This window comes from Cebidichthys violaceus, unplaced genomic scaffold (genome assembly GCF_023349555.1).
Source record: "Cebidichthys violaceus isolate CVI_PGR_0920_01 unplaced genomic scaffold, fCebVio1.0.p SCAF_26, whole genome shotgun sequence".
In the NCBI taxonomy this organism is placed as follows: domain Eukaryota; kingdom Metazoa; phylum Chordata; class Actinopteri; order Perciformes; family Stichaeidae; genus Cebidichthys; species Cebidichthys violaceus.
This window is the reverse complement of record NW_027176439.1, coordinates 4,345,797-4,358,419: the sequence shown is the minus strand read 5'-3', so window position 1 is coordinate 4,358,419 and position 12,623 is coordinate 4,345,797. Positions and strand designations below refer to the sequence as shown.

At 41.5% G+C, this 12,623-nt stretch overlaps 2 protein-coding genes across 18 annotated transcripts in view; both read right to left on the bottom strand.

Moving 5' to 3' along the window:
- The window catches only part of LOC137879901 (potassium channel subfamily T member 1-like), a 68,024-nt gene extending 65,022 nt beyond the window's left edge, over nucleotides 1-3,002 (bottom strand). For 6 of the 17 annotated variants that reach the window (XM_068720858.1, XM_068720864.1, XM_068720859.1 and 3 more), the window contains exon 1: nucleotides 1,649-3,002. In XM_068720858.1, coding sequence (XP_068576959.1) covers nucleotides 1,649-1,715 — 67 coding nt within the window. In that variant the 5' untranslated portion in view covers nucleotides 1,716-3,002. Of the gene's footprint in view, nucleotides 1-138; nucleotides 281-1,648 lie in introns of those variants that run through there. The other 11 variants (XM_068720860.1, XM_068720862.1, XM_068720871.1 and 8 more) reach the window with 9 other exon arrangements.
- Nucleotides 3,003-3,059: 57 nt separating this feature from the next.
- Nucleotides 3,060-12,222, bottom strand: si:ch73-29c22.1 (kelch-like protein 20). The gene is made up of 8 exons (XM_068720881.1): nucleotides 12,122-12,222; nucleotides 11,194-11,348; nucleotides 8,807-8,990; nucleotides 7,069-7,212; nucleotides 6,782-6,915; nucleotides 4,776-4,987; nucleotides 3,938-4,044; nucleotides 3,060-3,145 (listed from the first exon to the last, which is right to left on the bottom strand). The coding sequence occupies exons 1-8, from the start codon at nucleotides 12,142-12,144 to the stop codon at nucleotides 3,088-3,090; spliced, it is 1,017 nt and encodes a 338-aa protein (XP_068576982.1). The 5' UTR covers nucleotides 12,145-12,222; the 3' UTR covers nucleotides 3,060-3,087.
- Between the last annotated feature and the right edge of the window lie 401 nt (nucleotides 12,223-12,623).

Below are 12,623 nucleotides of genomic sequence, written 5' to 3'. Positions count from 1 at the left end.
GCCGCTAATAACACAATAACAAAAGCAAAACACGTCCGCTAGCATGGAGTAAACTTGTACATGAAGTCAGGCTCCCTGAAGGGAGCACGGACTGACTCAGACTTGACTTTCTTTCTTTTGGTGCCAACTTCCGTTTACCTGGCTGCGTTCCCGCGTGAGTCCGAGGTCCCATCATCGTAAGCACGTGTTTGGTTTAGATAGCGTCCACACACTGCCCATGCAGCACCGCCTGTGTGACAGATGATGTTTGCCATCAACGCGGCCAGGCTGCGGACGCCCTGTCATCGTTACAACAACCCGGTAATTGCTAAAAAAAAAGGGACGGGAGGGGGGGGGGGGGGGGTCGACCACGAGTCCAACCCGGCCGTAGGTCAACCCTCGACGACACCGACACCGGCGCTTGACGAGCTCACTATCTCGCCGCAGGCGTCCATGCTGCTGTTATTATCTAGGTTTGACGCGGTGAGAAACTAGTCCCGGTTTCCTCGGCGCTGATTGGCTGACACGCCTTTCAAAAAAAAAAAAAAAAAAAAAAAAATCGTCGTAATTTATCGCACACCTGACGCGGTCATTTAAATATTAATGCGCGAGCCCCCCAAAAATCGCCAACCAATAACGAGCGACTTCACGGTCGCCTAGCAACAACTTTATTTGCTATAGTGTTGACGAACTACATTGCTCGGCGGAAGCATGGATTAAATGTTGTATTTTTAGTCCTGTGCTGTCGAATATAAACCAGATTTCACTTGCCTTGTTCTTTTTTTTTTTTAATTACTTCGCAAATCCCAGTTTCCTTCTGCTCCTACACGTCACAACCCCTCTCGTGCTCCTCTGGCTCTTTCTCCGTTGCCGTCTTCTATCCCATTACATGTTCTAGAATAAGGACATCATGTGAGCGCGCTGTACTCCCTGCATGGTTTCCATGCTTTCCTGTCAGCATCAGCATCTTTCCCCCACCCCCCCTCCCCCCAAACACGGAGCAGCAGGAGGACGCTCAAGTCACCCATCGGGTGCCTCGCCATCTACCGGAGAACTTTGCAGTGGAGTGCCGAAGGATGCGTTTGATGCTGACAGGGAACTTCTCACAACAAATAAAGGCGTTTAATGAAGTGAATACGCACCTAAGAATAGAAACTGTAATTCTGCATCATCATGGTTTCTTGCCCTCCCCATTTGCTAAATAAAGTCAATTTGCCTGTGCCTTTGAGTCTATATAAATAAGACCGCTTCTTCTTCTTCTTCTTCTTCTTCTTCTTCTTCTTTTATGAGCACTAGAATGAGGTGAAACGCCAGTGCTGGTGTAGTGTGTGCACACTATACATGTCTTCAGTCAGTCATCAAGGTGGAAAGTGCAATGTAGGCTACTTGTGAGTGCTGTAACAGTTGCTTATCATTCAGTAAAAACAGGTAAATCTGTCTTAGCAAGGTTTTAAATGGCCCCCAAAGACATTTACCAAAAAACAATGCATTGGAATTAGACCACAACAGTCCCCAAAATCGTAAGTTATTTATTCCTTTTTGTCTCGTAATATCTTAATATCCAACATTAAAGATGGATTACACACAGTGCATGCAAAGTCTTGGCAACTTCTAGGGAATCCACAACCTAGTCTACGTCCGTTATTTCTCTACCGTCATGAAAACATACCTGCAAGTGTTCTGTCCTCTGCTATCTGTCTCACAATCGTCCCCCTCAAATTGAAAAAGATATTCATTCTGTGTGCGGTCGGCGTCTGGCTGGAGAAGACACCGCTGGCTCGTGTGTGTGTGTGTGTGTGTGTGTGTGTGTGTGTGTGTGTGTGTGTGTGTGTGTCTCTCTCTCCGGGAAAAAAGCCGCGTACGCTCTGTGTGCGTTCCTTGTGCTCAGCCTCTCCACATCTCAGCCCATTATTCTCCAGGGGAAAAGAGCTCCGAGCGTCATCATTTCCAAAAGCCCACACAGCCACTCGCGCTGCTTTCCCATGCCAGCAGTCAGATTTCACTCACGCGTTTATCTCACACAGCATCTTGATTCCCACAGATTATCTTTTTTTTTTCCACAACTTGATCCAGCTGATTTTTTTTGTTTGTGATTTTGCAACCCATTCTGCGGCCGCCTTGCCTATATCGACCGTTGCGTGTTTTACACGAGCTAAATGATGGAATACCATAACAGCAATATGTTTACATGCTGAGGGGTAAATTGAAGATGTGATGGTGTCACAGATATTGACAGAAAAACAAACCAGTACCGATGAATATCTACATTCCTAACATAAACAACACATCATTACTCACACGTCACTATACCATTTAACTATATATTACTTTGAAAACATTCAGTACTTTCTCCACTTCCAACGCCTGCGATTATCACCTTCAAAACAATACATCCAAGATTGAAGCAAAATACTCAATACTGAAAAGATGGGAGTATTTTGTCACTTAAAAATCCTTCACATTCTTTAACCAAAACATCTGAATTACTTCCGTGTTTACCTCCATCTCTTTGGCTCGTACCCGTTACTCTCATCAAATAAAATGTCAGCACACAAATTACAATATATACATATGTAAGTGCTGCTTATAGGCACTATTTTGTGAAACACTTTGTCATGTTTAACATTGCGGTGTTTTCGTCTAATATCATGGTTTAGAGCCAGACCGATGAAATTGTCTCGGCTGGTATTTATAAGAACAGTATTGGTCTGGATGTTATTATGGTGGTGCTGAATCACATCGCTAAATCCAAATCCAAATATTTCACATATCTGATTTTTTTTAGGGGGGGGGGAAATGAAAAGAAACCTGTAATGTATTTGCTGCTGATTCATCTCTCTAAAAAGCTCTGTTTTATACTTGAACGGTAACCTGGTAACCTATAATGTGCTCTAATGTAATGCTCCTAGTCGCGATGTAACAGCAGCTTCCAGAATTTGACTAATGCAGCGACGTCTCATTTAGGAGTGAACCCTTCAGTTATTACAGTCTCTCATCCTGCCTTATTTAAACCGCATCACGATGTCGTCCCGGGAGGCCGGGGCGCATAACTCATTAGGCTATTTCTCTCCAACACCTCTGTCCTCTTCACGTAACACCAGCGTTGCCTCAGCACAGCACAGCCACTCTCCCGCCTGGATGCTTGCTCTTCATGCTTCCAAAGTGTCTAAAAACAGACGGAGGGAGAAAAACAGACTCAGACGTCGAAGCACTCAGATTCAGTAAACAGCGGAGCCCGAAGGCGTTTATAAGATATAGGAGCCTTACATGAGCTCGCTACATGAATCACAAAGTGACTCTCTTTGTCTGGATAGAAGCAGCAGACCTTCTTGATGTAAAGTTGTTGTTGTTGGGTTTTTTTTTTGTCCTTAGCTTGGACAAACCGTATCATAACGGCAAGATAGACCGTAATCTGTATTTAATGGAATGTTTCATTTAATTTTAAGAGGAACAGGGGTAATGAGGTGTTTCTCTTTTCTCCTGGAGAAGAACATATTGTACGCCTTTTACAGCACCACACCGCATCTTGTGTAATTTCCCACAGAAGTACGGTAAAAAAAAAAAAAAATAAAAAAAAAATGAAAACCTTCTATTCCTCACAAGTGAGTGATCAAAAGTATTCATGTGATCCAGCTCATTTTAAGTTAAATGCCTCTCGGTTGTTAAGAAAAACAGAGAAAATCAGGAAAACTCTCTCTATTTATTGCTTACTCCTTCTTTTTTTCGTCTTGTTTTGCTCCTTTATAGTCGCATGTACACTCACACCTTCAGGAATCCTGCACAACAGACTCGTATAAACACACACACACACACACCTCACACCATAAAGCTTCTTACTTTTCATTGTATTAGGTTCTGTCTTGGCTAGTCTCACCCGTCTGTCTTGCTCCACATTCAAAAACACAAATGTAGATCCTAGAATTTAGAGCACTAAGGAGCCTGAAGGAAGTCTTCTTACCTCCATGTGTTGGTTTCATGACAGTACGCTTCTATTGTTTTCAGATTGGTCACACCATCAGAACCTCCGACCGCCATCAAGGCCCCATTGAACACTACGAGGGACATCTGGGGCACGATGCACACGAGTTAGTGGGAGTGCATAGAAAATGACATCAACAAACAAATCTAAATAAAACATATTTGAAATGTTCTTGTGACTATATTATTAATATTGCAGACCAGCAGTAAACCAGGGGATTTCCTTAAGTGATTAAATGACACTGCACCATCATATACTGTTGTAACAGCATACATTCAATAGTTTTAGCACACAATACACAAAATATGTTTTCTAGACACCTTTCAGCCTCGATGGCGACCCCATCAGGATGAATTGCAATACCTCTGGTTATTTCTTAATGTTTCATCTGGCACCATCATCAGGTCAAAACGGTCTATTTCTTCCATATTTGGTTTATGACAAAACACATGCAGAACTAATTGCATGGTCATTGGCATACGTTAACATGGTAAACTAACATGTTATACCTGTCAATCCATCCGTGGCATGCCAGAAAAAAACAACAAGTTACAAGTTTCACTTGTTATTTTTGCTCTTATGTAGAGAAAAAACAATAAATATTTAGTCTGTGGGATCCAAAAATAGTGATGACACCTTAAACCTCCACAGAAATATTTTAGGTAATCTGTTAAGAACTGTGTCTTTCCCTCAGTCGTATCGCTTTTTTCCATCTTTTCTTTTCTTTTCTTTTTTCTTATCATTTATAAAAATAAACCGGACCTGAAATCTAAGGTGAGGCCTTACGTCTGTGGCGTCTTGGCGATCCATTACTCACGTCGTCCCTCTTGCTCCTCATGCGTTTGACAGGAGTCCACCTCATGGCGTCCGGGTCGAACCTCTCCGCACCGCAGAGCTTCAGGTTGAGCTCGTCTTTGCCCCCAGCCACGTAGATGTGTCCCAGGTACACGGCGCAGCCGGCGCTCTCCCTGGGACTCAGCATGTGGGCGCATATCGACCAGGTACCGTCTGCGAGGTTGTATCGCTCCACTGGGGGACATTTAGAGGATAGCAGGAGTCATGAGAGGCCGCATATTCCATTTAATACACAGCTGCACACACCGTATGAGTAACACTACCTTACAGACAGGCAGGGTTTATATTTATATACAAAAATACATAGGGTACATTTAATGCAATGAGATAACAGAAAAAAAGCTGAAAATGTCATGGAAGATTTATTTAGATCTATTTATTTTTCAATAAAAGCTTCTTTAAAATGATTAAGAAGCAATAATAGGAAAGACTTGATGGGATCCAAAAAAGGTTGTGGGAATTTCACTGACATGCTCTTCTCACAGACTGAAATAGTCAGCGACAAGAGGCAGCGCAACATAGCCCCTGTTTATCTTTGGCAAGGTCACAGGGCTTAAGAATGCCCGAGTGTGTGTGAGTGTGTGTGAGTGTGTGAATATGGGTTAGAATAAAAGGTCAAGTAAGTCGTCATGTGTGACTCAAGTCCTGCCACACATCAAAAAGCTGTTAAAGGTAGCTGAGACAAAAAAAAAATAATAATAATGGTGGGAATAAGTAAATTCCCCAAATGCCTTCATGCACAAAATAACAGTTTTAAGTTCCCACATGAATAAACAACCAGCATCCCTTTAAGCTTCTCTCATTTGTCGCCGCTCGTTTGCGATCACGTGACTATTATGACGAAAATGAAGAAGCGCGATTGTTCCCACCACTTGACCGGTTTACCCGGTGTGGAGGCGGAGACCTCGTCTTCCAGATGTCCTACTTGCCAGATGAAGGCGTTCAAGAGTCTAGATTCTTACAACTACTTTGTGTGCGGTTGGGTCCACGACCTCGGAACCAAAGGAGCATTGAGCGACTGCCGTCTTGTTTTTTTTGCCCGGGTAGCTAGCACCGCTAAAAACAAATCTCCCGGTAGATAGCTAGCTAGCTTTCTCCCGCCAAAAAACACAGATCATGGTGGTGATTTCGTCAGCTTTAGCTAGCTATGTAGCTAGCAAAATGACTCTGCTCCTTCAGACTTTAGACAGAAGTTTTCTATCAATGTCTGTCGCCCTTTCTCTGTGAGTTTTTTGAACCTCACACCTTTGTGTACAGCGATTTTCGGGACTCAAAAGTAGCCCTTGTTTGTTCCCCGATTTGATCGGTTGGAGCAGCCGTAAACAGAGCAAACCAATGGCACTATTGCTGCAGTATTGAACCTGCCCTCCACCTGGAAAGCACGCCGATGTGTGGCGTCATCTGCAAAGAACCTATTTCTGTTGTGATACTTGTGCCAGCTGTAAAAAGTCCAATCAACACTCAAAAACCCAACAAGCACTGGCAGGCAATTAAAAACAAGTGCATGTAGTTCCATTTTTAATTGAGTTTTACAATGAAAAATTAAAGAAGTGCTGGAACCATTAGTCAGTGAATCACTTAGTCGATAGAAGGAAAATGAATCACTGGCAATTTTTGAGAATCAATTAATCCTCAGCTTCTCTAATGTGAGGATTTGCTGTATTTTTTGCTTCATATGATTTGAGATTGATTAGCTTTGGGCATTGGGCTGACAATTTGTGAGGTTTGATGTCTTTTCGCATCGAAAGGAGTCAGCTGAGGTGGTTCGGGCATCTAATTCAGGATGCCTCCCGGGCGCCTCGTACTGGAGGTTTTATAGGGATTAGCTGGAAAATGTTGCGGGGGAGAGGGGAAGTCTGGGCAAGCCTGCTTGGCCTGCTGCCACCGCGACCCGACCCCGGATAATCGGAGGAAAATGGATGGATGGATGGATGGATGTCTTTTCTTTTCTTTAACCACATCTCTCACCTGAGTTCAGAGCCATGTCGCCGTCGTTGCCTCCGATCACGTACAAGTGGCCCTCCAGCACAGCAGCCACCGCTCTGGTGCGTCTGGTCAGCATCGCTGCCTGCTTGCTCCATGTGTTCATTTTTGGGTCATACCTGAAAAAATTAAACAAACAAACAAACAAAAAAAGGTAAAATAATACATAGTAGTCCCACTTAATGTCTAATAGATCACCCTTTCTTTACATGAAGATGATTCACAGTTCATTTCAGAACACTGTATAGACCTTTTGCAGCACGCTTCTGTACCTCTCCACGGTATTTAAGGCAGCAACGCCGTCGTGTCCCCCGATGGCGTACAGGTATCCGTCCATCGCCACCAGACACACTCCGCTGCGGGGGCTGCTCAAGGGTGCTACATCTGTACTCCAGCTGTCTGTGTCGGGGCTGTACCTGCGGTGACGGGGGCGTGTTGGTGGGAAGTTAGATCAGGTGCTACTTGAGTAGGACCAACACAAGCACATGCCTTCATAGAGACGTACGCCGGTGTGCTTCTGAGGAACACAATCGCACTGGGAGAAAGAATTTGAGTCGTGTGGGCATCTGTGTAAACATGCAGTGTTTCCTCTCCACTGGAAGGCTATTAAAACATGTTTTTCTCCCCATCTGAGGCCATTAGATGAAAACCCACATCCCAAAAAAAAAAAAAAAACACAACACTTTCTCCAAATTGGCAAATATGTCAGCAGTTCCCAGAAAATATTAGCACCGTGACCACCCTTCAGAGATTAGATGCACTCTGGTAACCAAAATGAGAGCTGCAGTTGGTTCGGGTTAATTACAGCAGATCAGTCTGGAGCAGGTCGTTCCCTATACTGGTCTGCAGCCAGCCGGGGAGGATCACGATGGGGTCAACGGGCTAGAATTCAGTTAAGGAGTGGCTGACTCTGGGGAGTGGGGGACAGAGCCAGCTCGTTTGAGACATTCGAGTGCGAGAGGAAATGGGAGAAAATGTGCAACAGGAAAGCAGAGTACGTGTGTGTGTGTGTGTGTGTGTGTGTGTGTGTGTGTGTGTGTGTGTGTGTGTGAAAGAGAGGTTGTTTTTTTTTTAAGGGAAATCCTGCAAAGGATAGGATTTTGGGTGGTCTCTTGCTCAATAAAAAGATGGCTTGTGGTTTATCGGCTCAAAAGGTTCTCATCTCACTTCTGCCTCAATGCTGACCTCTGCTGGTCATTGATGTAAACAACATTAACTACAGTCGTGATGTCAGAAGTTATAGCTTGTGTATGACAAGGCTGAAGAAAGTGAGAAATGCATATAACTTCAAATTATAATCTGTTTCACATGACGCATTTTAGGTTTAATGACATGCTCTCCTTATTATGTTTTCCTCTGTGTATGCAGAGCATCCATATTTAACATGTGGATATTCCTTTGTATTCAGGGTAGATTTACAGTCAACCCTCTTATAGCCATCTTTTTGGCAATGTAAGTCTGTCCTTCATGTGTTGTGCCCTCCCGTGCTGCTTATTTTGCATATGAGCGAGTCCCATTTCCTGCTTAAATAACGTGATATGAACAGTAGGACAGAGGTTGCTGCGTGTGCAGTACAGCAGCTCCCTGGTTTGGACTGTAACCTGGAGATAGGACCGGTATCTCAAACTGTCACTCCAGCTGCAACTTGCTTTCACCTCCTCCCGCTGTGATGACCGGTGCGGGGAAATGAAATGTTAGTGAGAATAACGTTACGCCAGAAAAATCGACATAATCCAAAATAAGCTATTTCAGTTACGGCCTCTCATGAAGTCAGCAGTTTGAGTTTTGCATTCAACCGGAACATGAAGGAGCATGTGACAAAAACAAAACATGTGTTCAGATGATGATATGAGTTTTGTACAGAGAGAAATCCTCCGTCTTAAAGAACTTAAAGTGATTTAACCATGGCAAAGAATTTAAAGTTTGACAATTAGAGATAAAAAAAAAAAATGAAGACCACTATGCACATATTGTTAGCAAAAGACAATTAGAAGGTGTCCTGCCTCTCACCTCTCCACACTGCTGTAACATCTGATGTGATCTTCCCCTCCCACTGTGTAGATCTTGCCATCCAGTGTACCCACGGCCACTTTGCCGCGGTTGTTGACCATGCGTGCTGCCGTTCTCCATTCATTGTACTCGGGGCAGAACTGTTCCACCAAACAGGACGGGTCGTCTTGGGTCCATCCTCCGACTGCCAGGACAAAACAGGGCGCTCGTTATTTTATCACAATTCTCTGTCAAAACGCATGACTGAGCACCAGGCCGGTCTTTACGGCGCTGCGAGGAAAATAAACATCTTTTCGTAAAAAATGGATGTACAACAGAATCTTTAAACTGCAAGTATAAATGTCAATCATGTCATTCTGCAACGGACTGTAGCAAAAAAAGAAAGATTTTATAAAAATGTGACAGTACAAGATGGTTCTTTCACAGAACTTCCTCTTCTAGATTCTTAAAAAAAAATCATATCTCACTTTTTTTGCATTGCTTTATATGCTGTAGAAGTAGTAAACACATTAAAGCATGGATCCAGTAGTATTGAGCTGTTTTGTCTGGTTTTTATGGTAATGCTTGGCAGAAAGATATGCAATCCAGGAAAGTGAAAAATCGCCAAAGTGAACTCTAAATTATGAGTTCTTAATAAGCCTGCAAATGCCACAGATGGGTGACAAATAGAAAAACCATCAGAGTGAGGTGTTGGGCCACCACAAGCCATACTTGAGCCTTTGTCTTTTGATGGTCGTAGTAGAGAGAGTACTGTCTCGGGTCAAGATCCACTGATTGAATAGGTCATTTGATTCCCATCATTTCCCCTGAAAATGCAGTGCCCTCTTGTGCCCTGCATGAGAGCATTTGTTATGTTCCCTCACTCATTCACTGAGGTTTGTCCGTTAATTTGTCACCTGTCAGTATGTTTTTAATGTCTTTGCATATAATATATATATATATATATATATATAACGTCATTGTAGTGATACATGTAATCAGCAGCTCTCTGTGCGTGGTTTAAGACAATAAGTCAATAAGGCTAAAGTTATTGAAGTCATGTCCATATATCGTTCGTTAAGTCAATAATGTTAAATGTATTGATATCATATATCGTACGATAAGTCAATAACGTTACATTTATTGACGTTATGTCCATATATCATAGATAAGTCAATAATGTTACATTTATTGACGTTATGTCCATATATCGTACGATAAGTCAATAATGTTAAATGTATTGATATCATATATCGTACAATAAGTCAATAACGCTAAATTTATTGACGTCATGTCCATATATCGTACGATAAGTCAATAATGTTACATTTATTGACGTTATGTCCATATATCATAGATAAGTCAATAATGTTACATTTATTGACGTTATGTCCATATATCATAGATAAGTCAATAATGTTACATTTATTGACGTTATGTCCATATATCGTACGATAAGTCAATAATGTTAAATGTATTGATATCATATATCGTACAATAAGTCAATAACGCTAAATTTATTGACGTCATGTCCATATATCGTACGATAAGTCAATAATGTTACATTTATTGACGTTATGTCCATATATCGTACGATAAGTCAATAATGTTAAATGTATTGATATCATATATCGTACAATAAGTCAATAATGTTAAATTTATTGACGTCATGTCCATATATCGTACGATAAGTCAATAATGTTAAATTTATTGATATCATATATCGTACAATAAGTCAATAACGTTACATTTATTGATATCATATATCGTACGATAAGTCAATAACATTAAGTTTATTGACGTCATGTCCATATATCGTACGTTAAGACAATAACGTTACATTTATTGACGTCATGTCCATATATCGTACGATAAGTCAATAACATTACATTTATTGACGTCATGTCCATATATCGTACGATAAGTCAATAACATTACATTTATTGACGTCATGTCCATATATCGTATGATAAGTCAACAACGTTACATTTATTGACGTCATGTCCATATATCGTACGATAAGTCAATAACATTACATTTATTGACGTCATGTCCATATATCGTACGATAAGTCAATAACATTACATTTATTGACGTCATGTCCATATATCGTATGATAAGTCAACAACGTTACATTTATTGATGTCATGTCCATATATCGTACGATAAGACAATAACGTTACATTTATTGACGTCATGTCCATATATCGTACGATAAGGTGATCATTTAAATATGATCATTATTTTTAAAGAATGCTCCTCCTGGCTCTGGTGATACTGCAGTAAACACTCTGCTCATTTTCTGTCCTCCACGCAGAGCAGAAAAACAGAAACCGCACTTAAAAATAAAAATTCAGTATAATCAGAACGTCTGCTTGTCAGATGTAAAACCAAATGCATCAACTGACCCATAAACATCATGTCATTGAAGACGTCTCTCGGGGGAAGTTTGCTGAACTGTCTGTGAAGGGAGACGGGGGTTGACGCGCCGCGACGGCGGGGGGTCCCTCCTTTGCTCTCTTTGATCATCATGAGGCGGGACTCTGGTTGTTCCAGGGCCGCCCTGAAACATTCAGCGATAGAGTAGACACATTGCAGTTATTATGTAAGTCACAATTTACTCTTGAGGGAACTATTCAGCATATTATTCATCATTATGCAATTTCAGAGATTTACATTTTTTACCACTATACTTTTTTTTTTTTAAACAATTACAGAAAAGCGGTCGTTGGCAATGTAGATCTTAGATCCAAGGCTCCTTCCAACAATGATCATTTAATATGCATGAAAAGACATTCAAGACATACAACAGTGCAGAAGTTAAGATACAGGGCTGAAATATACATATATAAAATGTAATAATTTGGAGTTGACAGGTGTACAGTAACTGCAAAAATGTATTAATTAAACAAGCAAGTAGTAAATATATATGCGTTATGAGAAGTAATGATACCTCTCTCTCTCTATCACTCTATATATATATATATACGTATATATATATTACATCTATATATATATATATGTACTGTATATATTTGGATGTATACAGCTTGTAAAACAGTAGGTAAAGTTAAAAAAGCAAAGTGACAGTATAACTTTTTATATATGTTTAAAAAGTATTAAAAAAAGTACCATAATTTGTAAATCTAATTTCAAATCAACAATGTCATAATACAGTTATAATATCACATCAAAGTGTTTCTTCCAAGTGCTAATTAATTAAATTGCAGCAATCACACAAACAATGACGAATGATGCAAAACATTCCTCAAAGTCGACGTCGCGTCTCCTAAATGAACCGGCGCGGAGGCTTTTAACCAGGATTCATAGTCTTACCCTTGTTCATTGTACAACCCCATGTTTTTATCTCCTCAGTACTTTGCTCTGCAGTCAAGATTTGCGCTCCTGCCTCTCAGCAGCACCTCGGCGTCAGTCAGGTCTCGGGCCACCTGTGCTTTATCACCACACGCCGCTCGTCCACCCTGCCACTACTGACGCGACATTGTACTCCGAGAAGTAAAACCTCCTCCCCTTAGCAACACCACCAACCCCCATGCAAATTCCCCCAAATGATTTATCCCACCATCCCTGCAGCCTGAAACCTAATCCTGCTCTCACACACCCTAACTCCAGCCTCCTTTTGACAACTGTCATGCCCAAAGGATTGTCCACGTGTGCCTAATTTTAGGTTCGGATGAGAGTGAGTTTAGACCAGGAACAGGCAACCATGTGTTGTGGAGGGTCAAAAGGTTGAGGGACCAGTTACTCTAGAGGCTTTTCCTCCTATTTTACTCTGAATGCATCATTAGTGGTGACAGAAGCATTAGTCTTCACCATT